General features: G+C 40.3%; 1 protein-coding gene across 4 annotated transcripts in view; it reads left to right on the plus strand.

The window, feature by feature from the left end:
- Positions 1 to 27,568, plus strand: part of ralgapa2 (Ral GTPase activating protein catalytic subunit alpha 2) — a 328,019-nt gene that overhangs the window by 152,477 nt on the left and 147,974 nt on the right. For all 4 annotated transcript variants that reach the window (XM_055638986.1, XM_055638985.1, XM_055638987.1 and 1 more), the window contains 6 exons: positions 277 to 385; positions 3,043 to 3,153; positions 3,291 to 3,359; positions 3,460 to 3,597; positions 6,981 to 7,164; positions 9,179 to 9,977. In XM_055638986.1, the coding sequence (XP_055494961.1) occupies positions 277 to 385; positions 3,043 to 3,153; positions 3,291 to 3,359; positions 3,460 to 3,597; positions 6,981 to 7,164; positions 9,179 to 9,977 (1,410 nt within the window). The remainder of the gene's footprint in view (positions 1 to 276; positions 386 to 3,042; positions 3,154 to 3,290; positions 3,360 to 3,459; positions 3,598 to 6,980; positions 7,165 to 9,178; positions 9,978 to 27,568) is intronic.

The following is a 27,568-nucleotide window of genomic DNA, read 5'->3' on the forward strand; positions in this document are numbered from 1 at the left end:
ACTCTAACTCATTAATCAGGGATCAAATTTGTTTCATGTTTTTTTTTTAATTGCCTAAAATTTCTAATATCAAATAATGGCAATACGGAGAATGTTTTGAGTCAAAGTATGGAACTTTCTGTACCAGAAGAAAATTTGTCAACAGGTTTCACTTGCATCTCTTAAATAACGAGGCTATAAGAAAGCAAAAAAACGGTGATTTAAAAATATGTCGGCATACTCTCATTAAAAACAGCTTTTAAATTTGCCTGATTCACCTTTTTTGATTTTATTCAGCTGCATCGCAATGTGTAGTCTTGGAATTTGGATTAGTGAAGAACTGGTGCAGTGCACAAACCATGGTCAGGTCCAAGATGCACTCAATGTATTAGGTGTGACGCTTAAGGTAAAAAATAATTTTCTCTGCTTAATTAAAAAAAATTAAAACCAAAACAAAACAACTTTTGGCTATTGCTTTTGTAATGGATTAAAATGCAATTTACTTTTAGAAACCCAGGTCAATTCAGTGGAACAAAAATTTGTATTTTTCATTCTTGAGTCTTTTTTTCTTAATTCCCCCAACCTGTATCTTTTACCGGTTACTTTGAATCCTTTGGCCCTTGAACTATCTGCAAGTAGAAATAGCTTCCTTTTCTAAGCCTGTCATGACCTTGTACATCTCAATAAAAAAACTCCATTCTGCCTTTGTTTCCTTAAGGAGAACAATACCATCTTATCCAGTATGATCTTGTAGTTAAATTTCCACCTCCCTGGAATAATTCTCGTAAATTATACCTGCACCTGGTTGGGAGCCTTCAGTCCTTTTGGGTATGATATCCAGAATTGATAACAACAATGTGGCAGTTTTTCATAAAGGTTCATTGCTTTTAGCTTTGGTGTGTTTGTGAAGCAAATAATCCAGTACACTTTACTAACCTGTTTTTTCTATTTCCTGTCAGATGTCATTTTATTCTCATTTGCTGTATTTCCCTGTCATTGTCTCTCTTTTCCTCTTAATTTATTATAATCAACCTGCTTCTTACTTAAATTATTTATTTGGCAGGCATCATACTTTGCTAATTCTCATTTTCACTACAAAACACAAAATGCTGGAATAACTCGGCAGGTCAGGCAGCATCTCTGGAGAGAAGGTTTGGGGTCCTTCTTCAGAAGCTGAGTTACTTCAGCACTTTATGTATTTTTATTGTCAACCAGCATCTGAAGTTCCTGGTATCTCATTTTCATCATGTCATCCATCTCTGTCACACGCTTTCTGCCATACCTTTCCACCTTCCGGGTGTTTGATTTCATCTTTTTTTAAAAGACATCTTAAACCATATTTTGATCACTGCGTTGAATGTCCATTTGTTTGGTTTGGCATTTCATTGGCTTCATTGACTTAAAGCTTACTACATTAAAGGTAATATAGAAAATGCACTTTGTATTAATATAAGCAGAGCCTCTATTTGAAAATTAAATATTTTTTAAGAGCAATATCACCTTTAATTGAGTTATTGTACAACTGTCATGACAAATACCAAAGGCCTCAATAAAAAAAAATATATACCATTGTTTTAAGAAGACTTGCTTTCTTTTGATCAAGTCCTAAGTTTATATACATTATAGTTTTAGTTAGATGTTTAAATGTGGAGCTTCAGATGTGCCTATAAATACATTTTGGCAATTGAGAAATAATACTTAAGATTTATAAAGTTGGTGTTTTCTCCTTTAAGTTGCAGATACAAAACTTGAAAAAATTCAGTGGCATTTTTGCAGTGAATAACAATTTTATTATTTCCGATACAAATGACTTTATATAATGTTAGCATATGGCTTTATATACTTTGGAACGGAGAAAAATCTGTGAACAAGTTTCTTGGCAAATAGCATTAGAAAGGAAAGACTATTTTAGTATTTAATTAACTATTTCTGTACGTTGATGTATGCAAATGTATGTAGTAATTCACTGCATATAAATACGGAAACAACAAACGTTTTCAGAAAATTCATATTGCAACATGCATCCTTTAGCCATAATGATTTGTTGAAAGAAAGTGTTTATAAATTACATGGATAACGCACAGTAGAGTAATAAATAATTCTTTAAAAAATTCTGTCGGTATCAATATTTCCTTTTGAACCTGCTCTGCCAATCCATGATGTCATGACCGATTTTCTCCAGTCCACCTTTCCCCCATGCTCATATTCGTAGTTAATTAATATCAATTAGTTGATACTTAAGTGCACAAAGAAAGCATTGTCAGTGTATAGTACACGCTTCTGCAGTGCAGTGCAACAAGAATTGATATAACTGATTTATTGTAACTAGGCTCTTGCAAAACTGGTTTAATAGAAGGCATCCTTTTTTTTAAATTACGTGTTACCATACAAAAAGTAAATATTTGCTCATGGAGGTTTGTGCTGTAAAGGCTGTGCAAAATATCCTTGTTGAGCAAGTGACCGTCATTGATAGACAACAGTCCTTTACAAACCAGCTGATGACAATTGTCACAGTTGAAAATTGCATCCACTTCATGGACTGTGGTATTACTTAGCCTCCTGATGGGCAGAGAGAGTTCTTTGATTGTGCATTAGAAGATTCTAAGAGGCTAACAATATGTAGGAATTAATGCAAAGACACAAAGAACTAGGAGCCCTTGATGTTTGAGAATGACATATATATAATTGATGTCTCCAGCTCTAATCAGCTGAGCCATGACGAGCATTACATGATGTTTAATTATGAAGACATTTACTTTAGAAGAATATTAATTTGGGCAACAGTATACCTGATTTATCAGTACAAATTTATCTGATAACATTTCCTATTTTACTTTTGGCTAGTATAAAAATTATAAAAGTATTGATTACTGTTTTTTTTTATTAATCCACTGTGAAATCTCCTATATTTTCTTCATCTTCTGATGAACTTCCCAAAGCATCTCACAAATTTAGTTCACCTTAAAGTAATTATTTAGTAAATATGTTACGGTTAGATTGTGGTAGTAAGAGACTGTTTTTATAGTTGTTATTTATATTTTCAATGACGTGGTTTGTCTTTAGTTTTCCAACAAAGTGGTTGCTGAAGTGGCTTGTGACATGCTGAAGCTGTTGGTTACACATATGGAAAAGCTTAAGAAGTATGAATCGCAGCTCCCCAAAAAAGTTGCTGAGGTAAATTGCTTTTGTTCAAAGTAGTTTGAGTGTGAAAATCAAATTATCCTTTTCTGCTATTGAAATTGATAAAAATGGGTGTTAAACAAATGTATTTTGTGTGCTTTAATAGAACTGAACAATATTTTTCAACACAGATTCTCGTTGCCACGATTGCATTTCTCCTGCCCAGTGCAGAACACTCATCTGTTGATGCAGATAAAAGGGTGAGCATTAGGTTCTATGTTGCCCCTTTTCATTGGCATAACAACATAGCAACACGACAATGAAACTAATGTAGAACACTGGATTGTATTTCCCTTCTAGTTAATAGTATCTCTACTGCTTTGTCTCTTGGATTGGTGTATGGCAATGTCTGTTGATGCCTTGTTGGAACCTATTAGTGCAACTTTGATGGAAGACCAATTGGCACGCCGAGCACCATTATTAGACTATATCTACAGGGTATGTATGTCTTTGTCTAATAATTTAAAACTGGTTTAGTGTGGAAATGTCAAAGAACTCAAGGACATAGCATTAAGATGAGATGGGCAAACTTTAAAGAAGGTACACAAAAAAGCTGGAGAAATTCAGCGGGTGCAGCAGCATCTATGGAGCGAAGGAAAAAGGCAACGTTTCGGGCCGAAACCCTTCTTCAGACCCGAAACGTTGCCTTTTTCCTTCGCTCCATAGATGCTGCTGCACCCGCTGAGTTTCTCCAGCTTTTTTGTGTACCTTCGATTTTCCAGCATCTGCAGTTCCTTCTTAAACAAAAAGTTTAAAGAAGTGTTTTTTACACCGTGGTGGGTGCCTGGAATGTTCAGCAGGGCTTGTGGTGGATACAGATACGATATTGACATCTAAGAGGCTTTTGCACAGGCACATTGATATGTAGGGAATTAAAGGACAAGTATCATTTGCAGGAAAAGGCAATTGGCTTCATGTTCGGCATGGACATTGTGGGCCAAAGGACCTGGTCCCATGCTGTACTATTCTATATTCTCTGTTAACTTTCATTACTGTAGGCCACTTAAATCTTCTATCAAAAATGAATTTATTAAAGGGTGCCATTTTCATTAGGCATACAATTAATTATGTTGTAATAAATCATAATTTGGTCATCTATGTCACATTACTTTACTTTATCAGTCTGAAGAAGGGTCTCGACCCAAAATGTTGCCTATTTCCTTCGCTCCATAGATGCTGCCTCACCCGCAGAGTTTCTCCAGCAGTTTTGTCTACCTTACTTTATTTGGAATGTCTTTACACTGAAGTAGGGTGGCATAGAGCAGTGGGGAATTGGAAGGCAGTTAAGATGGAGGATGAAGATGTGCTGGGTAGAGGGGTGATTAGTTTAGATACAATACAGAATCATTACCAGCAAAAACGACCGCACGGTGGCGCAGCGGTAGAGTTGCTGCCTTACAGCGAATGCAGCGCCGGAGACCCGGGTACGATCCCGACTACGGGTGCTGTCTGTACGGAGTTTGTACGTTCGCCCCGTGATTGCGTGGGTTTTCTCCGAGATCTTCGGTTTCCTCCCACACTCCAAAGACATACCGACATGTAGGTTGGCCTGGTAAATGTGATAATTGTCCCTAGTGTGTTTAGGGGAGTGATAATATGCGGGGAGCGTTTGTCGGCGCGAACCCGGTGGGCCGATGGGCCTGTTCCCGCGCTGTATTTCTGAATTAAACTAAACTAAATTATTATTTAAAAAGTGAAGGCAGTGGCAATTCTAATACTGTCGTTAAGCCTTGACAGAGGTAATTTCTATACTGTCGCAAAGCAGCAGCCCCCTTTGTTGGATTCCATTAATATGTGCCTGCTAGATATTATAAATCACAGTGAATTTAATGTTATTAACAAGTTAATCCATTAACCTAGCTCAATGAGTGAGGGACATTTTCGAATATATTTACCATTAACAAGTCTATGATTGAATGTATTTTTATTTGGCATAATAAAATAATATGATTTTCAAAAGTTTTGTTTTATGCTCACACTGTTGATCACATTCACCTTTGCATACGATCACGGCAATTTTTGCTGCCATTTTTGCTGCCATTTTAACTGTCAGCATCCACAATGCAATAAAAAAATTCTGGCCATTAACTGCCTTTCTATTCCAATTGCTCCCAAATTCTGTGGATTGTGTTGTTACACGTGAGCCTTGTCGCCACCCTATCTTATGCATTTTAGACTAACTCATTGAAGGAAAATACTTGCATTGCACTTACCCCATGATCATGTTCACTTAACTGAAACATTGAACAGGGCTTGCATATTCTTGATTAATCGGATAATTTTCTCTCTTAACTATAGGTCCACCTCACTGTTCGCAACTCCACAAATTTTGGTGTCAACTGCATACTTACTAATCATCCATCTCCATTTATGTCCAAGTCGTTTATAAATATCACAAACAACAAACATTTGGCTATGTCTTTTGCAAAATCGTGACAAGAATTTGCATACTTTGTAAATGTATCCTGGAACAAGTTCTTTTCCTTGTCTCGGCATGTCTACGGCCAGGGAGACTTAATGGAGAGATGTCATCTCAAAGAACTCACAAGATTAGCACCGTCTATATTTACAGGAGGGACTAAAGTTTAAAAGGTCTTGGTCCATGACTGGGCAATGAATTATCCAAAAGGAAATCATACGGTGGTTACATATCAGACTATCTCCAAATCTACATGACAATCTTTTTCATTTTTTGCTCTGTGAGCAGTGATTTTTATTTGTGACACTATGCTGTACCAGCACCTCTAAATAGTTGAAAACTGAATTTCAAAATATTTACATATTTGAATATTACAAAAAGATTGCTAATGTTAAAAAATATATAATGTATCAATTATGTTAAACTGTCATGCCCATAAACAACTTAAGCACCTTATTGGCCGCAGGCACCAAGAGTAAGGAAGAGTGTGTGCACCGGCACCATTTTGTATACCAAAAGAAACACTGGCTGTAATGTTTCTGAATATGCGGTTAATTTCGTAAATATGTTAATTAGATTTAGTCTCTTTTTTTGCACTGGAAAGCCTGAACCCATTTAAAAAGGGCAGTTATAGCTGTGAGAGGAGATTTTTATTCAATTAGCTTATCTAGATTCAAACCAAAAACCCAATGATGAAATTATATAATCAGCAAGACGCCAGTGAGTGATGCCACTAATATTTTTCAACAATGGTTCATGTAGCTAGTTCTAAGTGGTTTATGTAAAACCACTTTAATTTTTTTTTACCGTATATTTTTAATCAAGGCTGTATTCCAATGAAATGTCCTCTAGGATTTTGGTATAAAAGTTTTGAGACTAACGTAATTCACATGTTCAACCCAAACCGACACCTATTCCTTTTCTCCAGAAATGCTGAATGACCCACTGAGTCACTCCAGTTTTTGTATCTATCATCAGTTTAAACCAGCATCCACAGTTCCTTCTTACACTGTTTCAAGTGCCAGTTTGTGATTAGTGGGAATGAAATTATACCATGTGAATTTGGTATGGCATTCCTTTTGCCACATTAAGAGTTCACCATATCTTTATTTAATTGAGGATAAACTTTACATTGTTCACATGCTTGTAAATGCAGTGCCGGAGATGCTGTCTTAGCTGCATTAGTCACTGTGCTTCAACTTTGATTCTAATTAGTTCCTGGAAGAGCAGAGCAACATAAGATTGACAGAGAAAAAAAATGGTGCGGCCAATTAATTGTGCTGTTTACAAAACGTGTTCACTGTAAACAGCAGTGTCAGGGAACTCAAACTTAAGCCCAGTGAATTAGATCATAACTGTGTTCGGGATTCATTGCACCCATCCATTGCCTTTTGTTTTGCAGGTATTACACTCCTGTGTTTATGGCTCTCACCACTACACCCAACAAAGTCAATACCTCCTGACTCTTGCTGATGTCTCCTCTACAGAATATGATCCATTTTTGACATTGGGGAATGTAAAAAATTCTGAACCAGCACATTCATATGGCTCAAAGGACATTGGCAGCCTCCTTACTGTCACTGAAAGTAAGTGTTTCGCCTGTAGAATATCTCCTTCTGAACTGTACTTTACAGAATATCTCAATTGAAGCTGTTCTTTCTTAATAGTCATTGAAGGTTAAATATTTTTTTACAAATAAACTCACGTCCTGGAGATGTTAATAATATTAATTAAAAAATGATGGTTTGGTGCTATCGTGGCCATTGACAAACTCACGGGAAGTTTATTTCCATTCAGTGTTATTTTAATGCAAGAAATTAACCCATTCAAAATAAATAGTTTAGCACTTTATTCAATTAGCTTGACGAGAATAGTCACGTGAAATTCTCTTTTGCATGCAGTTCAGTGACTATCCAACCATATATCAGGCACAATCATACACAGTATAAGAGTGTAACAGTGTAACAAGTAAGAGTGTAACATTGTCGGTTCACAAGTCAACATGATTTCAGCACCATCCTGTACCCTTCAAATCTGAAATTTTAAAGAAGTGTAAGCGTCTTACATCATTAGAATACAATACTGATTGAAAAATCTTGACTGGAGTGTCCCTTTTTGTCTGCAAGGATTTAAAATTTATATTTAAAGTTGCTATATGGCACAACCACTCATCGTTATTAACTATTTACTGATGATTTCGATTTATTTACAAATAAATTAAGTTGGTATCAATATTTCGTTGAATTACCTATGGATATTTTCAATCTGCATCAGAACACCATTCAAATATGCAAATTGATGTAGCATATTCATGTGTTGATTTAAATAGGCATTTGATTGCCAACTAAATTATCTTGGTTTTGGCTGAAATGAGGTCAGAGAAATGTTGAATATCAAAACTAGCACCGTTAAAATGTTATTTTAATTTTGAACAGTACAAGCTTGCAATATATGTCATCAAACCTGTTGGGCTGTAAATAGGCTGAATTTTGCCAAGAAATGCTTGAAGGTTTGGGATTACTGCATAAGCATGTGCAAATATAGAAGTTCCAAGCTCTCTGACAGCTGTGAAGTGGTGATTTTACAACCGCACCATTGACTTCCCCTGGACTCCAGCAATGGACCAATTCTCTACCATTAGCAGCGAGGAATGTTCTTCCAGAACCCTTACAGGATTAATCTGTGATACAGATAATTTTCTGTCCGTTTTAGTGATGGGGAATGGGTACCAACATTTGAGATAAATATGTGTTTATAGATTCTCTTATACATTTATATTTCATTGTGTTCAGAGCTTGAGTTTTATATGTATCATGATTTCTTAATGTTGTTTAATTTTAGAACATCTCTGTCTGTCTGAAACATTTGACTTTTGACAGTATCAACACCCAGCCAGGCTCACTCACCTAGATTTTTTGTGCAATTGTTTTAAAGTGGCTGTCGGCTAAATTGGTAGTCAGTAGGGGGGATGGGGTAAGCTTGTTCTGCCCTTTGACAGGATTTACTGCCATGGATCCAACATTGCTTCATCTAGTAAGCTCCTGGACCATACAAATACGTTCAGTGAAACCTTAGTCTGGAGCTGAGTGGTGAGTGATCACAAAATTAGTATAATTTGTGAAGTTGTGCACATTAATTATGGAATTCAATTTAGTTTAGAGATACAGCATTGAAACAGGCCCTTCGGCCCACCTGGGTGGTCCATGGTGACAATAGATCACCTGTTCACACTAGTTTTGTTGCCCCATTCACTACAAACTAGGGGGCAATTTAGAAGGTTAGCTGATGTGAATTTTACCAGGATCCATTTATAAAAGTAAGTATGGATCATGGAGTCTGGGTATGACATTGCAAGTGAGGTGGCCAGAAGGTGTTAACCCTTGTAGTTTGGCTCACTTGCTACTGTTCTGGAATGCTTTTGCCCATATTTCGTGCAAGAGAATATATATGAAGGGTTGGCCAGATACATTCCAATGATATGATTTATGAAATACAGATGTAATCCAGTGAGGCTAGGAAGAGAGAAAAAGAACTGTCTTTCCCTTGTTAAGTGGGATGCATTGTTTAATATATTTTAATATTCTTTATCGTTCGTTACAGATAAGAAGAGAAGAAGTTTGGAGTTGATCCCTCTTACAGCGCGTATGGTAATGACGCATCTGATCAACCATTTGGATCACTATCCACTCAGAGGAGGTCCTGCCATACTTCATAGCCTCATCAGTGAGAACCATGACAACCCATATGTTGAATCATCAGACCTGTCTTCTGAGGTGTTCAAAAGCCCAAATTTGCAACTTTTTGTCCTGAATGACAGCACCCTAATTTCTTACCTTCAAATTCCTGCTGAAAAAGTAATGTTAGAAAGGACGTCTGGTAGTGAGCCAAGCCTTCCTGCGTCCGATGTGAGGGTAATTGTGCGTGATATCTCCGGAAGGTATTCTTGGGATGGTCGGATCCTATATTGTCCGTTCAGCAATCCGATGTCCTGCTCGAAAGACTATAGGACGTCCCCACCTACGAATGTTAAGTTTGTGGTTGATGGTCTGTCTGACGTGCAGAATCCCGACTGCAATACTTGTCAAACGGAGCAAGATGATCTTGATCAGCTGCTTGAAAACTTGGTCAACACCAGTCCAGAATGCTTGCCACATCCTTGGCTGGGACTCAGTGAGCCAGCACCACCACCCGTAGGAATGAACCATGATCAAGAAAGGAACATAATGGATGCCATATTGGGACAGAGCAATCAGGAGGAGGAATACATTCAGAGGTGGAGCAAGGATCATTGTATGAGTGTGGCCAGTCAAAAAGAATCTACTCATCATGAACCTCAGGCACCCTTTTACTACTGTAGACTGTTTCTTAATGACATGGGAATGAATTCTTGGGACCGAAGGTAAGCCATAATGTTTTCGACCAGTCTTGAAATTCAGTGTGTCACCCAGTAGAAATCTCTGGAGGCACATGATGCAGTATATTGGTCAGTTTTTCTAGAGCCCAACCTCAAATATACTCCAGTAGTCAGTGAACATAGACAAATTGTTTCAATAAAAAGCAGGATGAAGCACTTTTTCAATGAATAGTGAAAGGCATGGATAGAGTGGATGTGGAGAGGATGTTTCCACTAGTGGGAGAGTCTGGGACAAGAGGTTATAGCCTCAGAATTCAACGTTCTTTCAAGAAGGAGATGAGGAGGTTAATTCCCGGGATGGCACCACTGTCATATGTTGATAGAATGGAGCGGCTGGACTTGTAGACTCTGGAATTTAGAAGGATGAGAGGGAATATTATTGAAATATATAAGATTATTAAGGCATTGAACACACTATAGGCAGGAAATATGTTCCTGATGTTGGGGGAGTCAAGAATCAGGGGCCACAGTTTAAGAATAAGGGGTGGGCCATTTAGAACGGAGATGAGGAAAAACCTTTTCACCCAGAGAGTTGTGAATCTGTGGAATTCTCTGCCTCAGAAGGCAGTGGAGGCCAATTCTCTGAATCCTTTCAAAAGAGAATTAGATAGAGCTCTTAAAGATAGCGGAGTCAGGGGATATGGTGAGAAAGCAGGAACGGGGTACTGAATGTGGATGATCAGCCATGATCACAGTGAATGGCGGCGCAGGGCCAAATGGCCTACTCCTATACCTATTGTCTATTGAATTTCTTTAGTCAAAGGATGGTGAATCTGGAATTGATTGTTACAGAAGGCTGTGGAGGGTAAGTTCATGGATATATTTAAGGCAGAGATAGATCCTTGATTAGTACGTTTATCAGGGGTTATGGGGAAAAGGCTGGAGAATGGGGTTATGAGGAAAAGATAGATGGTGGAGTAGACTTGATAGGCCAAATGGCCTAATTCTGCTCCTATCACTTAAGACCATGAAAAAAAATCATTAAAACAAGTCTGCAATGAATATTAGTTCAATGCATGACTTTGAAAGCTTGGCTACAAGTTTTTTAATTGATCCTATGGCTGGCCAATAAACGTATAAAATTTAGAATTTTATGGTGATGATGCGCTAAATTATTTTGGGGCAATTCAAATGAATAATATTGAAGAACTAATAATGAATGAGCAACTTTGCTGTAACAGAAAACTCTGAAGTTAAAAATATAATGATATTTAGTTTTGAATACCTTTTAAGTCGTCTGGCTTTTAGATGCACGTGCTGAATTGTTGAAAGGTGCATGATAAAATACAATTTTAATGAAATTATGAATTTAAAGAATTCATAAAAAGGGTACAACAGAAAAGAGTAAAAAGTTTGGAAAGTGAATCAAAATTAGAAAAGCAAATGGCATCCAAGTTAGTAAGAAAATGATCAGATTTCATAGAAGCAATGCATTATACTGGCATAAAACTCTGACCTCACATTCTAAATTTTGTTAAGTTGAAAATTAATTTGATTTTGAAACAGTATTAAACATGATAATCCCAGTCCAATAAGCCAAAACCAACAAAATCAAAGCAACAAGTGCATATTCAGTTTGTTTAAGAAGGTACTGCAGATGCTGGAAAATCAAAGGTAGACATAAATGCTGGAGAAACTCAGCGGGTGAGGCAGCATTCTATGGAGCGAAGGAAATAGGCAACGTTTCCGGTCGAAACCCTTCTTCAGACTTCTTTAGAAGTGTATATTCAATACTCCTTTTCTTCTTTCATGACATTTTTTTCCACAGACCCTTTGACATCTTCTGTATCATTAAAGTAAATTGAAAAAAAAAATAATTTCAGCCACAGTCTGTTTTGGCACTACCCCTGCATGGAGATCATGACCTTCAAATGGAGATGTTATGGATAGATAATTTGCTGAATTAATAGTCTAGTGAAATATGTAATGTTCCTACTTGCATATTTGAAGCTTTTATTTTGACACTGAAAATATATGTTGGTGATAAAAATGGCACTTGGAAAACATTTTCCAAAGGCAATTTAGTTAATTTAAGGAATCATTTTGCCTGAAATTTTTCATCAGAGGGCATGTTACAGTGATAAATCCTGTAACATTGTAGGACAAAGATTATAATAAGGAAGCACTGAGCCAAATTTGGACAGAAACGTGGCAGCAGGAATCATGTTGTGCAGTCAGGAGGAGTTCGTAGAGTGATTTAAAAAATATGTATACACATGGGCCGAATTTGATTAATTTATTTCATCCACCCTGTTCACTGTTCATTACTTAATGCCTCCCTTTGGTGCAATATTTCCTCTTCATCACATAACCACATCATCAATGCAATTGCTTATTCTCGTCTTCAAACTCAATCAATTCCCTACCCATATCACTAGGTTGTCTCCATTTCCCTTTTGGACTACACTCTCTTATTGAATGGTTTCTGTAAATTTGTGTAATTAACATCCTAATATACTCTTTATCCTCTGTGTCAGATTCATCCTGAAAACAATGCTTACCCTTTACAAATCTATGCAGACACTTTCCATTTGGTTTATGTGTGTAAGTGGTTAATTACTCTGTACTTAACAAAAGGTGCCAGTATCATTTCCACAGTTGACATTAGACATGTACCATTATAATTTCCTAGTTAATCTCTCCTGCTTTCTTAATTAAAGGGAATTGGAAATATTCCAGTCTTTGGAATATCACGTTTCGCGTGAGTGAAATAATGAAATCCTAAACGCAGGTCTACTTTTGGTCTCATTATTTTCTCCACTATTTCTGTTTAACATATTTATTCCAGCAAGTACATCGCTTCAACTTAATTGTCATTTTTGTTGTATCTCCAATATTTTATCCTTAGCTTGTAAAATGAAAACTGAAATTAGATTAGCAAACCTATAATTTCCTGATCTTTTTTCCTCCAATTGCAACATCATCCACCTCTGTCTTTAAAGAATCTAGATTGCTTTGAGTTGTTCTTTTTCTCTAAATGTGAAAGCCTCTTGTATTGTACACAATATTCCTCTTTATTTTAAGATTGTAATTCCTTCAACATTTTTGCATGAACAGCATTATCTGCAATAGTATTTACATAGATACATAGAAAATAGGTGCAGGAGTAGGCCATTCGGCCCTTCGAGCCTGCACCGCCATTCAATATGACCATCGCTGATCATCCAACTCAGTATCCCGTACCTGCCTTTTCTCCATACCCCCTGATCCCTTTAGCCACAAGGGCCACATCTAACTCCCTCTTAAATATAGCCAATGAACTGGCCTCAACTACCCTCTGTGGCAGAGAGTTCCAGAGATTCACCACTCTCTGTGTGAAAAATGTTTTTCTCATCTCGGTCTTAAAGGATTTCCCCCTTATCCTTAAGCTGTGACCCCTTGTCCTGGACTTCCCCAACATCCGGAACAATCTTCCTGCATCTAGCCTGTCCAACCCCTTAAGAATTTTGTAAGTTTCTATAAGATCCCCCCTCAATCTCCTAAATTCTAGCGAGTATAAGCAGATCTATTGCCTATTTATTGCCTATCTAATTGCTAGATCAATTGGATGGCAGTGAAGTATCAACTATTCCTGTGCATCTAGGATTTTGGGCAAGAGTATTAGGTTTTTCATCATTGAAGAACATTAGTGATTGAGATAGATTTTAAGGGTATTCATTAGTTTTGTGTTGTTACTGCTAATTACTTATTTATTGCAAAATAATCCAGATTTTAAAATCCCACCTATCAAGGATGGATATGTGTCTATATCTCAGATAAATACTGGACTTTTGATGCTATGCTCCATCTTGAATCCCTTTCGTGTTTCCCTTTGTTGTACCCTCGAATTCCCCAAAACATTCTATTTTAGTGGAATATAAGGTCTCACTTCTCTTGTTAACTGGGGTTATTTATACACCCTAGCTCTTTCTGATTATCATCCAATCTCATGTTCCACCAAAAATATGTCTTGGATCGTCTTACAATGCCCACCACTCCATAATTGCACTGTCAATCTTTTTTAATGATGCATGATCCACTTTTTTGCCTCGCCAACTTGATATTAAATTCACTCGTTGTGATCACTGTTTGATCTAAGTCGTGCTTTACCATTTGGTTATTGTTTAGCCAGGCAAAATAATCATTAAATCTAAGATGGGCACTGTAAAGAGGAGTCATAACACACTGTGTCTTTACTACTGTTTATTCATGATACACATACGTTGCTGCCCTAACTGTTCGTGGTCTGTCACCAGAACTAGAGAGAGCGATCAATGGGTGGGAAGGTTCTAATTATACTTGTGATGTGGGGAGTGGTTAGTAGTGGTGAGGTCACTATGTTAAAGGTACATGCACATGTCATCTACAGGCACTATGTTAGTTAACAGTCGTATGCCTATTGAATAGCTTTACTCTTTTGTGTATCTGCACAATCACATTTTTTGAGAAATGAATTACAACTGAAAAACGATAACCTAAACAATTGTTTTATTTTAAATACATGGAGGGCCGAAACATACACACACTGTGGTGTCCAATAGCATATAACAGAGGAGATGCAAGGAAATGCAGATGTTGGTTTACTAAAAATGGGATTCTATCCTAATTTCCCCCCTTGTCCAGTCCCTTCTGACCTACATCCAAGATGGCTCGCATTTTCAACGTTTAATTCCTAGTCCCCTATTGCATCATCTGTACCATGGACATCCGATCCCTTTACACCTGCAATCTTCACCAGGAAATTCTCAAGGCCCTCCTGTTCTTCCTTGTACAGAGGACCAATCGTTTCCCTCTACTTCGCCTGGTAGAACTTGTCCTGACCCTCAACAACTTTTGCAGACCAAAGAAGGTCCCAACTGGAAACGTCACCTATTCATGGGTTCACCGGAGATGCTGTCTGATCCACTAAGTTACCACTGGTCTGGTGACCTTTCTAGGCTTTCTATTTGTTAGAGTAGTTGATGCCACCTGAAGGTCACTTCTGCCAACAGATAATTAACTCTGCTGTAGATGGCCTCTGGGAGGAATCCCTGACCAGTTTTCTTCTTGAAATTAGAGAATTGAGCAACACCAATGGAAGTCATTCTCTCCAGTGTGCCCGTGCTGACTTTTTTGAATGAGATCCATTTTCCTTTACAAATCCTATAAAGTTTCAAATGTTTACCAAAACTCTTCCTCGCATATATTATGTATTTTGCTTCCAGCACAATTATTCCCTCTGTGGTTGAATGAAACAAAACTAATTCTGCTTCATCTAAATTAGAATTAGATTCCTTTATTGTCATTCAGACCTTTCGGTCTGAACTAAATTATGTTGCCTGCAGTCATACACAGAACCAATAAAAACAAAACATACAATAAACACAAATTAAACATCCACCACAGTGAGTTCACCAAGCACATCCTCACTGTGATGGAGGCAAAGTCTTAGTCTCCGTCTCTTCCCTCCTTGTTCTCCCTCTGCGCTGAGGCGATCGATCCAGGCCGGAGATGCCGCACTCCAGTCCAGTGGACCTCCGTAGTGATGTCGCCGCCGCCAGAACGCCGTCTCCGCTCCGAGACGGTCCGCCACAGCATCGGCTCCAGGCCGCCGCCCCAGCTCCGGGTCCCGCAGTCTCCGCTCCGGGCCGCCGCCCCAGCTCTGGGTTCCGCTGCCCCAGCTCTGGGCCGCTGCCCCAGCTCCGGGTCCCGCAGTCTTCACTCCGGGCCACTGCCCCAACTCCCGCAGTCTCAGCCGTCCCAGCTCCAGGCCGCCGCCCCAGCTCCGGGTCCCACAGTCTCCACTCCGGGCCGCTGCCCCAGCTCCGGTTCCCGCAGTCTCAGCTCCGAGCCCCACCACATCAGCTCCATGCCGCCGCCGAAAGACAGAACGCCGCACCAGCAAGTCGGGCCACCGCTGCCTCAGCCCTGAAGACGGCCAGCCTCTCGTTGGTGAGTCCTGGCTGGCTCTGCCTCCGGAGCCTCGGGGTCGGTCGCAGGCTGGAGTCCGCCAGCTCCGCCATTAAGCCTCAGCGCAGACGGAGGCAGAGAAGGGGGATACGACACGAAAAAGCCGCATTCCCCCGAAGGAAGTGACAGAGATCATGTTTCACCCCCTCTAACACAACCCAACAAACTAAAACTTAACCAAAACAAGACAAAAAAACAACAGAAAAAAGTAAAGACAGACGGACTGCAGGCGAGCCACAGCTGTTAACAGCACTGCCACTTCCGGAATGATCATTGATAAAGTCCCTTATCCTGTGGAATAAACCTTTGAAATATTCTGCATCACCTGAAACTTCATAGAAACATAGAAAATAGGTACAGGAGTAGGCCATTCGGCCCTTTGAGCCTGCACCGCCATTCAATATGACCATGGCTGGTCAGTTCCTCCCAGGTCCTCAGCACTAGAATCATATTTAAAATGCATTAAATAAAGGCACTGTTTTTTTTGTCTGAAACTTAATAACTGATTTGTATAGCATTATTATTGTCAGTTTGCTCTTCTACTTTGTTTATAAGGCAGATATTAAAAATAAATATTCCTTCATTGTTTCTTTCATTGCAAGGGCTTACGCTTGTCGCTAAGTTTCTTTGTGTGTTTCCGCTCATTATAAAGACTTATTATCTGTAATATTTTTCTTTGCCATTCTTTCATGTATTACTTTTTATTTTCTATCTGAATCTATTCTGAATCTCACCATTCGTACTGTCCTAGGATGATTTAAAACCATTTCATTGTTCATATTTTGCTCCAAACAGTCTTGTTGTATAGGTAGTGCAAATAAATCTTTTTTAGCTACTGTTCTCCAATGCATCTTCTTTTACCAACTTTCTGTTCATGCTGTACATCACATGGTTTCAATTTAACAACAATCCTGATGCGCATAGAGCTATTTTAAGACTGAATAATCCATCCCCTAGGATCAGTAGGGTAAGTGCAGCATGGCACTGCTGACAACATTGTTGATGTGAATCCTCAGAAACGCTGCTGACGTGCACTTAAAATGTTTACACCTGCCTTTTTGTTCGAACTGTTCTGCCCTATTTTCAACTCCTAGATAACCTTTGGATGGGGTTTATTCAGCGGGCAGTATTGCTGGCAACAATGAGACACTTTCCGAAGAACTCCATTCATTCTGCGCGCGCTTTGAACAGAAGGTGGTGGAGGAATGTCCCCCTACCCCGCCACTCGCGGGTGCGCCTGTGTCAACGGCTACAAATTAATCCGCAGAATGCAACTGACCCAGATGCAGTCGCTGGCCGCCTCCTCAGGACCTGTGCAGGTCCACTGGCAGCGGTATTCACAGACCTCTTTATCCTCTCACTACTCCATACTCAGGTCCCCACCTGCTTCAACAAAACCATTATCATCCCAATGCTAAAGAAAAATAAGGAACCATGCCTTAATGACTATCATGAAGTGGCTCTGACATCCACCATCTTCAAAAGACTAGTGATGGAGTATTTTAACTCTATGCTGCAGCCAGCCTTAATCCACTGCAGTTGGCTTACCAATGCAACGGATCCCCAGCAGACACCATTTCCATGGCTGTAAATTCATCTTTGGAACATCTAGGCAACAAGGATTCCTCAATTAGACTCTTATTTATTGACTATATCTCTGCCTTCAACACTATAATCCCATCCAAACTCATCTCCAAACTCATTGATCTAGGAATTTGCACCCTCTCTGCCGCTGGATCCTTGACTTTCTAACCCCACAGTCCACAATTGGTGAGGTGTCAACCCATCCTCCGCATGGATAAGAAAGGTTGAGTGGGATATGGGCCAAACGCGGGCAGGTGGATCTATTAGAGATGGGTCAATTTGGTTGGTATGGCTAGTTGGGCTGAGGGACCTCTTTCCATGCTGCATAACTCTGACTCTATGACAATAATTCTCATCACTGGTGCCCCACAAGGATGCATTCTCAGTCTCTTGCTATACATCATGTACACTCACTGCTATGCGGCCAACTACGACACTAACTCTACAGGTTAGTAGATGACATCACTGGGGTGGGTCAGATCACATACAATGACAAGACGGGGTACAGGAACGAGATAGAAAACAGGATAGATAGGACTATAACCTCTCCCTCGATGTCAGCAAGATGAAGGAGCTAATTATCGACTTCAGGAAGCATGGTGGAGTACATGCTCCAATCAGTATCAATGGTGCTGGTGGAAATGGTTTCAAGCTTCAAGTTCTTTGGCATTAATATTACCAACAACCAGTTGTGGTCCAACCACATTGATGTGACTGCGAAGAAGGCAGACCAACATCTCTACTTCCAGCAGAGACTGAAGGAATTTGACGTGTCACCAATGACTCTTACAAATTTCTACAGATGCACCATAGAACGTATACTGGCAGCTTGTATCACAGCTTGGTTTGGGAACAGCCCTGCCCAAGACACAAGAAATTGCAGAGAGTTGTAGATGTAACCCAGTCCATTACACAGACCAGACATCCCACCATTGCCTCCTTCTACACGTCGTGGTGCTTCGGAAAAGCACCAACCCTGGCTATTCTACCTCCTCTTCTCCAGTCTGTAAGAAGGCACAGAAGCTTGAAAGAGCGCTCCGCCAGACTTAGGTGTAGCTTATTCCACTCTGTTATCAGGCTTCATGTGACAATAATAAGCCTTAATCTTTACAAAGTTACTGGGTACACTATGTTGATGCAATTTCTGGAACATTTCTGAGTTGCTAATAGATTAGTTTCTCTCTGGGGCATCTGAATTCTGTGTGTTTATTTTCCTCCCTGTATATGTTTACCTTTACATGTTCATATTTAAGCCATAATTAAAGTGATTACTAAAGATGTTATAGCAGCGCATTTGGAAAGCAGTGACAGGATCGGTCTAATTCAGCATGGATTTATGAAGGGGAAATCATGCTTGACTAATCTTCTGGAATTTTATGTAACAAGTAGAATGGACAAGGGAGAGCCAATGGATGTGGTGTATCAGGACTTTCAAAAAGCTTTCTCCCACGCACGAGATTAGTGTGCAAAATTAGAGCACATGGTATTGGGGGTAGGGTATTGACATGGATAGAGAACAGGTTGGCAGACTGAGAGCTGAGAGTAGGAATTAACGGGTCCTTTTCAGAATGGCAGGCAGTGACGAGTGGGGTGCTGCAAGGCTCGTTGCTGGGACCCCAGTTATTTACAATATATACTAGACAAAGTGGGACCCGTTGGGTCCCAGCTTCACACAGGAGGGCTGGTCATCCAACGCAATATTCCACCTCTCCACCAATTCTAATATTGGTGGCCAGTTGGGGGGGGGGGGGGGGGGGGGGGGGGGGGGGAGCGCTAGTATAGTATGTGTTGTGGGCTGAAGGGACTGGTTTCCAGAGGGCTAGTATGGCACCAAATGGATTCTTGGGCTGGCGTCTCAGTCAATCAAGCCTGTTGTGCTGGCAACTCACTAACTCACAGCTGGTGGGCTTGTAGTTGACTCAGGGCTAATCCTTGAAATTCTATTTCAAGCAGGGTATTAGGCCACCACATTCAAGTGCAGTTTCTTATCACTTCTAGCAGGGTGCAAGGCCACCAAATTCAAGTGCAGTTTCATACCATTTGAAGTAGGGTGCAAAGCCACTAAAGACAGCAAGTCGTGACCTCTCCCTCCTCCATCTTGCAGAGACTGAGCCATACCCACATTTCTGGGTTTTATAACCCCCCCCCCAACCACCACCGGAAAATGTGTGGCTGGGAGTGATTGACAGGAGAGAGATTCTCAACATTTAAAAAAAAACTAATAACACTTTTATTTTTCATTGATGGGAAGAATTCTCTGCACCTGCTCAGTGGAGGGGGACTGAGTAAGATGGCCAAAAATCACAGCCGTAAGTGGTAGTGTTTTTATCTAAAATCAATATACAGTGCAAACAGGAAGTAAGTGCATTTACAGTAGTGCCTTTTAACTTCGTCAAAGCACCCAAGCCACCATTTGCAGTAAGTAGTGCATTTCAACTTCATGCCACCATTTGCAGTAAGTGGTGCTTTTCAACTTCAAGCCAATGCACCCACGCCACCATTTGCAGTAAGTGGTGTCTTTCAACTTCAAACCACACCCAAGCCATCATTTGCAGTAAGTAGTGCCTTTCAACTTCAAGCCAAAGCAACCAAGCCACCATTTGCAGTAAGTAGTGCCTTTCAACTTCAAGCCACACCCAATCCACCATTTGCAGTAATGGTGCCTTTCAACTTCATGCCACCATTTGCAGTAAGTGGTGTATTTCAACTTCAAACCACACACAAGCCACACCCAAGCCATCATTTGCAGTAAGTGGTGCCTTTCAACTTCAAAGCTCCCAAGCCACCATTTGCAGTAAGTGGTGTCTTTCAACTTCAAGCCACACCCAAGCCACCATTTGCAGTAAGTAGTGCCTTTCAACTTCAAGCCAAAGCAACCAAGCCACCATTTGCAGTAATAGTGCCTTTCAACTTCAAGCCAAAGCAACCAAGCCACCATTTGCAGTAATAGTGCCTTTCAACTTCAAACCAAAGCTCCCCGGCCTCCATTTGCAGTAAGTACTGCCTTTCAACTTCATGCCACCATTTGCAGTAAGTGGTGTCTTTCAACTTCAAGCCACACCCAAGCCATCATTTGCAGTAAGTGGTGTCTTTCAACTTCAAGCCACACCCAAGCCACAATTTGCAGTAAGTAGTGCCTTTCAATTTCAAGCCACACCCAATCCACCATTTGCAGTAAGTAGTGCCTTTCAACTTCAAGCCAAAGCAACCAAGCCACCATTTGCAGTAATAGTGCCTTTCAACTTCAAACCAAAGCTCCCAAGCCACCATTTGCAGTAAGTAGTGCCTTTCAACTTCATGCCGCCATTTGCAGTAAGTAGTGCCTTTCAATTTCAAGACCCACCCAAGCCAAGCCAAGCCAACCGGGGGGAGGGGGGCTTTCTGGAGCACTAGTATTAACCATTTTAGAACCAATAGACTTTTTTTTTGCAAGATTTAGAACCAATAGACATTTTTTGCAAGCTTTAGAACCAATAGACATTTTTTGCAAGCTTTAGAACCAATAGATATTGTTTTGCAAGCTTTAGAACCAATAGACATTTTTTGCAAGCTTTAGAACCAATAGAGACACTTGTTGCAAGCTTTAGAACCAATAGACACATTCTGCAAGCATTTTAGAACCACTAAGGGCACTTACATTTGAGTAGACATGTGTTCAGTGTTATTCACAACTCAGAGAAACATGACCCTCTGCCTTCCTCCATATTGAAGAGACTGTGTGGCACACACCACTTCCTGGTTTTATAGTCCCTCCCCCCTGCCGCCAGTGGGGGCAGCAGAGAGAATGGGGAATTTTGTAAAAACATTAATATCTCTGTCATTTTTCATCAATGGGAAAAATCCTCGGCACACATGCGGCGGAGGGGGGCTCTGAGCAAGGTGGCCAAAAATGACGGCCGTAGGTGGCGGCGTTCTCTCGGAAATCGCAGCACAGATGGCCAAAACCGGTCAAGAACTGACTTTTAGTAATATAGATTAACGATTTAGACGAGGGAATTAAATGTGACATCATCAAGTTTGCGGATGACACAAAGCTGGGTGACAGTGTGAGCTGCGGGGAGGATGCTATGAGGCTGCAGGGTGACTTGGATAGATGGGTGAGTGGGCAGATGCATGGCAGATGCAGTATAATGTGGATAAATGTGAGGTTACCACTGGTGGCAAGAACAAGAAGGCAGATTATTATCTGAATGGTGTCAGATTAGGAAAAGGGGAGGTGCAACGAGACCTGGGTATGCTTGTACATCAGTCACTGAAAGTTAGCATGTTGGTACAGCAGGCAGTGAAGATGGCAAATGGCATGGTGGTCTTCATTGTGAGAAGATTTGAGTTTAGGAGCAAGGAGGTCCTACTGCTGTTATACGGGGCCCTGGTGAGACCGCACCTGGAGTATTGTGTCCAATTGTTGGTCTCTTAATTTGAGGAAGGACATTATTGCTATGAGGGAGTGCAGCGTTGGTTCACTAAGTTAATTTCCAGGATGTCTGGACTGACATGATGAATGAATGGGTCGACTGGGCTTGTATTCACTAAGATTTAGAAGGATGAGAGGAGATCCTATAGAAACATATAACATTCTTAAAGGATTGGACAGGCTAGATACAGGAAAAAAGTTCCTGATTTTGGGGAAGTCCAGAACCAGGATTCACAGTTTAAGAATAAGGGGTAGGCCATTTAGGACTGAGATGGGGGAAAAACCTTTTCACCTAGAGTTGTAAATCTGTGGAATTCTCTGCCACAGAAAGCAGTGGAGGCCAATTCACTGGATGTTTTCAAGAGGGAGTTAAATTTAGCTCTTCGGGCTAAAGGAATCAAGGGACATGTGGGGAAAAGCAAGAACGGGGTACTGATTTTAGATGATCAGCCATAACCATTATGAATGGCGGTGCTGGCTCGAAGGGCCGAATGGCTTACCCCTGCACCTATTTTTCTGTGTTTCTATGGAAAATACGTCAAACAAGGACTCATTCAGAATGCTGGCAGTCCCAGACCGAATTGATGATACTGTAAGTATTAGGAAATTCAGGATTATCAAAACAAATGGCGAATCCTGAAGAAGGGTCTCGACCCGAAACGTAACGCATTCCTTCTCTCCAGAGATGCTGCCTGAGTTACTCCAGCTTTTTTTGTCTATCTGCGAATCCTGAATTAACTGGTCTTGTTACTGCAATTTCATAGCTGATTATTGGTGAACTCCATGAGCAATCCAGCAACAGAGCAAAACTTGCTGAATTCCTCAGTATTTAGAGTGCGGAAGATGCCCTCTGAATCTGTGCCAGTTATATCTGGCACAGGAACAGTAAGCATGTTGATTTCAATGGAAGGGGACAGCTGTGTGGAAGAAGGGCAAATATGATGTAAATTAATTTTTTTTTAATTAATTGCATGTGGTGTCATTTGTTTAATTACATAAGTTTTCTTATGTGGTTTAATTTTTTCTTTTATATTAATTGGTTGCTTCTGAGTGTTCTTTGGCATCATTGATAGCTAGCCAAAGTGTGGTGCAGCTTTGTTAGCTGTCAAAACTGTTTCATCATCTTGACACCTTGGACCAAAACTTCATCCACAAGTTAACATTGGTGGCTCCTGAGAAGACCAGTCCATGTTTTTTCCATGTGCTAGGATAAAAGCCAAAACCCATTGTTCACTGGTGAATACAGGGAACCCCACTTTATTCTCCTCTGAAGTGAGAAGGAAAACTGTTATGTAAATAATGCACAGAGGTTGTTTTCATCATTTTTTTTTTAAATGTGCTAAGACAATTTAGAAATGTTTGTGTTTATATTAGCTCTCTCTCACTAAAGGAGCTTTGTGAAGGACTTGATTACAGATGAAGAATTTAAAGATTGTACCACAATTTGTTGGCATGTTTTACATCTGGTTTCTACCACAAAACCTGCATCAATAATAGAAAGCTGCTCACTGAAACTTTTACATAATACACCCGCTGACTCAAATATGATGTACACTACCGATTCCCTAAATCTCCAGCTGTTGGAGATGCCATCCTGTTCAAATCCCTATGTACGAGGAAAATTGTACGATACGATAGAACTTTATTTATCCCGGGAGGGAAATTGATCTGCCAACAGTCAAAAAACCACAAAACACTCAAAACAGAAAATACATGGAAAATTAAATTAAAGTGACGAGTGGAAAAGCTTGGGGGATGTACAAAGATTGGAGGGGGGGTCAGTCACAGTCTACCCCAAGACAGAAGGGGGAGAAGTTGTAAAGACTCGCAGAGAGTGATGAGTCTGTGGAATTCTCTGCGGTGGAGGCAGGTTCTCTGGATGCTTTCAAGAAAGAGCTCGATAGGGCTCTTAAAAATAGCGGAGTCCGGGGATTTGGGGAGAAGACAGGAACGGGGTACTGATTGGGGATGATCAGCCATGATCACATTGAATGGCGGTGCTGGCTCGAAGGGCCAAATGGCCTATTCCTGCACCTATTGTCTATTGTCTATTGACAGCCGCAGAGAAGAAGGATCTCCTGTGGCCTTCTGTCCTGCATCTGAAATTTGTGATTGCTACCATAAGCTGCAGAAATGGAATTTGGAAAATGAAAAGACACTTGTTTCAGCAATGTGGATGTTGTTCTAGTTTTGTTCATTTAGTATGTAGCAAAATACATACCAGTATATCACATGCTCATCGAATTCAGAAATAAGTGTTAAGAAAGGAGTATACTCATGTTGTCAAATTAGCTTAGAGGTTTGATTGCCTTTAAAGTAACTGGTACATTTAGAACTCCCCTTTCTTCTCCAGTGTTAATGTGACAGGATAAATAAAATGGCCGCTGCATTTTTGAAGTAAATTTATGGAAAATCTATTCGTATTTATAAATAAATTTTGAACTCTAAAAACCATTAGCGAGGGTATGTGCAAAGTAGGCGTTTGCATTTTAACCTCTTGTTTGACATCACCAAATGTTGTGCCTTTTGCATCTGCTGTGTTCATCCATAATCAATATTCCAAGGCCGCTATTGATGCCTTTTAGTGTGAAGTAAATGATGGTGACAGGAATGGATGGTAAAAAAAAGATTAATTTACAAATTATTTAAATTTCAGGTCTGGTTATTTGCTTCTTTGTTCTTAACATCACATTTTTAAAAACAGATCAAAATCCCTCAAAGTCTGCTTGAAACAGTGTTAATTTTGCTGCATCATAGTTTCCTCTGGCACAAATCTACCACAGATTGCAATTCTCCTTGTTCTGTCCATATTGTGCAACTTTCTTCCAGGTGTGGCACCTCATTACAATAAACAAATCACCCTTTTATGCTGAGAGCTATGTATAAATGTACTGCTTATGTTTTAACCATATTCTGTGCAATTGAAAATCGGAACAGATTTTCAAATGTAATGTTTTAAATTAGGCAGGGTAGCACAGTGGTTCCAGCGTGCTGGGTTCTATCTGGACCATGGGTCTATGTAGAATTTCCATGTTCTATCTATAACCACCTCGGTTTCTCACCAGAGCTCTGGTTTCCTTTCACATCCATGGAAGGTTAACTGGATGTTGTAGATTGCTCTTGGCATTGGTAGAAAATAGAAGAATCAGAGTGATGTTGATGAGTAGGTGTTGAAGAATAGAATTGCCAGGAAATATCATGGGGACAGGGTGGGGGGTAAGTGGTGGTCGGAGAGGTAGATAGGGACGGGGAATGGAACTAGTGCGAATGGTCCAAGAACTGATATTGATACAGTGGGCTGCATGTGCTTCTTTAACATGTTAGAAGATATCGGAAATGCAACCCATGTGAGGGAAATCTTGGGAATTGAGTTGTATTGTTTTAAATGAAAACCTCATCACATTCGCCAAGCTGATATATGGTGCATTAGCTACGGTTCCACAGACCGATGTGCTAAGCTTTGCATCCTACAGTGGAAGTGAGACATGAAATTGGTTTGGAATCTGCTTGCTTCTTTCTGCTTTTCAATGGTCAATAGTGCTTTACTATCTCATGTGTAGAAGCACAGTGAAATTCTTATTTTGCATGTTGTTCAGTAAAGTATCTCCATACCTAAGCACAATCCCTGATTAGCAAAGTGTACAGAAATAAACCACTGAGAGTGCGTGCAAGAGGTACCAGGTTTTGGCGGCATTTTTCAAAATAGAGTTCATGCTCCAGGTCTTGTGAGCGGTGCCCGATCCAGGCGAGCCCCAGGCTATTGCAGGATCTCAAACCATTGTCTTCCTTGGACCTCTGGATCGTCCAGCAAACTCTCGGACCCTCTCCTCACCTGTCAACTTTTGTGCCCTGGTGGGAGCCTGCTGCAGCTTACCTTAAGGGCAGGTCGGCCAGACCCCAGTTCCCTCTCCTACTGGCCTTGCTCCTTGCATCCATCATTATCGGCTCCCTTCTCTCTGCTCCCTGGTCTTTGTGCGACCTGCTAGGTCTCGTGTGTCCAGCCACACGGCCCACCATGTCTTGTGCCTTCACTGGTGCATCACCAAATGTTGTGACTTTTGCATCTACTGTGTTCATCCATAAACAATATTCCAAGGCCGCTATTTATGCCTTTTAGTGTGAAGTAAATGATGGTGACAGGAATGAATGGTAAAAAAAAGATTAATTTACAAATTATTGAAATTTCAGGTCTGGTTATTTATTTAATCTCTTCAAACAAAATGTGCAATATTTTGAGCATTTTGTTTCCAGTTCTCCCTCATAAAATGTATTAGATGAGCTGAAATTAAGGGATAAATTTCAGGTCTTTGCTTTAAGATTAGTGGGTGCAATAATAGCACAACTGCAAGGTTAAATACAAGATAAATCTTTTCAGGGACTCTACGTACCTGTAATCCAATCCTTGGCCATCTGTTGTTTTGTGTACAATATGTTCAGGTTCAGTTTTCCGTTTGCCTCAGTTAATTGATTATTTTTTTAAAGTGACTTGCACTGCGTTGGAGGAAGTTAGTTATACAAGGGGTTTTATATTCATTTTTCAGGTGGTGGGTACGTGGGCAATGCTACCTTTTGCTGCCTATCCTGAAATAAGAAGGCCGTTGGCATATTTGTTAATTCTTTCTCCAAATAATTCCTGCTAGCACAGTCGAAGGATGTTTTAATGAAGGTTATATCCCTTAGCATAAGGCCATGTATTTTTGCCGTTAATTTTTCGTTACAAACTGGTAGTTCACATTCCAGTGTTAGGTGTTATTAGATATCGACAATAACAGCAAACATTCACTTGGCGTCTCCTAAAATAGCAAAGCATCTGAAAGCAATTAACAGGTGTGATATAAATTCAGAAACAGGCAAACCGGAAACAGTTCCTCAGACCCAACTTGTCCATGCCAACCAAGATGCCCAATCTATGCTGGTGCTACCCATCCACCTTTCCATATCCCTCTAAACCTTAAACGGAAACAAACAAAAATGGAGTGAAAGAGTAAATGTTGAGAAAGTAAAAGAGGCAGAGAAACCTGAAGGCACTTCCAACACTTAAGACTATGACACCCAAAACCATGCTGCTACTGAACTAAATTTAAGAATATTCTAAATGGCAGAATTTTAATAGTGCAGGTATTCCCAAGGATTGTGGAGTTAAAGCCCTGTCCCACTGTACGAGTTCATTCAAGAGTTCCCCCTGAGTTTGCCTTGATTCGAACTCGGAGATTTACGGTAATGGCCGCTCGCAGGTACTCGGGGCTCTCATGGACATTTTTCAACATGTTGAAAAATCTTCACGGGTCTTCCCGAGCTTACCGCGTTAGCAAGTTTCCCCGAGTACCGGCCGTTAGCGTTACGAGCCGCTAAGAGACGTCCCCGAGCTCCAACGTACCCGCTACGTTCATTCTATGTGCTTTCCACGAGTTTGATTTTTTTTTTAATGCGGGAGAGCTCTTGAATGAACTCGTACAGTGGGACAGGGCTTTTAGAGGCAGTTACTAAGATAGAAAAGGTTGACTAAGGAGAGATTTAAAAAAAACACGATGAACATTTTAAAGTTAGAACATTGCTCCAGAGCTTGTGATAAGGGCTGAATAACTCTGAGTTGTGGCAGGCAGCGAAGCGTTGGATGATTTAGATCAGAGTTACGGTCGAAGAGGTGCGT

The sequence above is a fragment of the Leucoraja erinacea genome, chromosome 8, assembly GCF_028641065.1.
Source record: "Leucoraja erinacea ecotype New England chromosome 8, Leri_hhj_1, whole genome shotgun sequence".
In the NCBI taxonomy this organism is placed as follows: Eukaryota; Metazoa; Chordata; class Chondrichthyes; order Rajiformes; family Rajidae; genus Leucoraja; species Leucoraja erinaceus.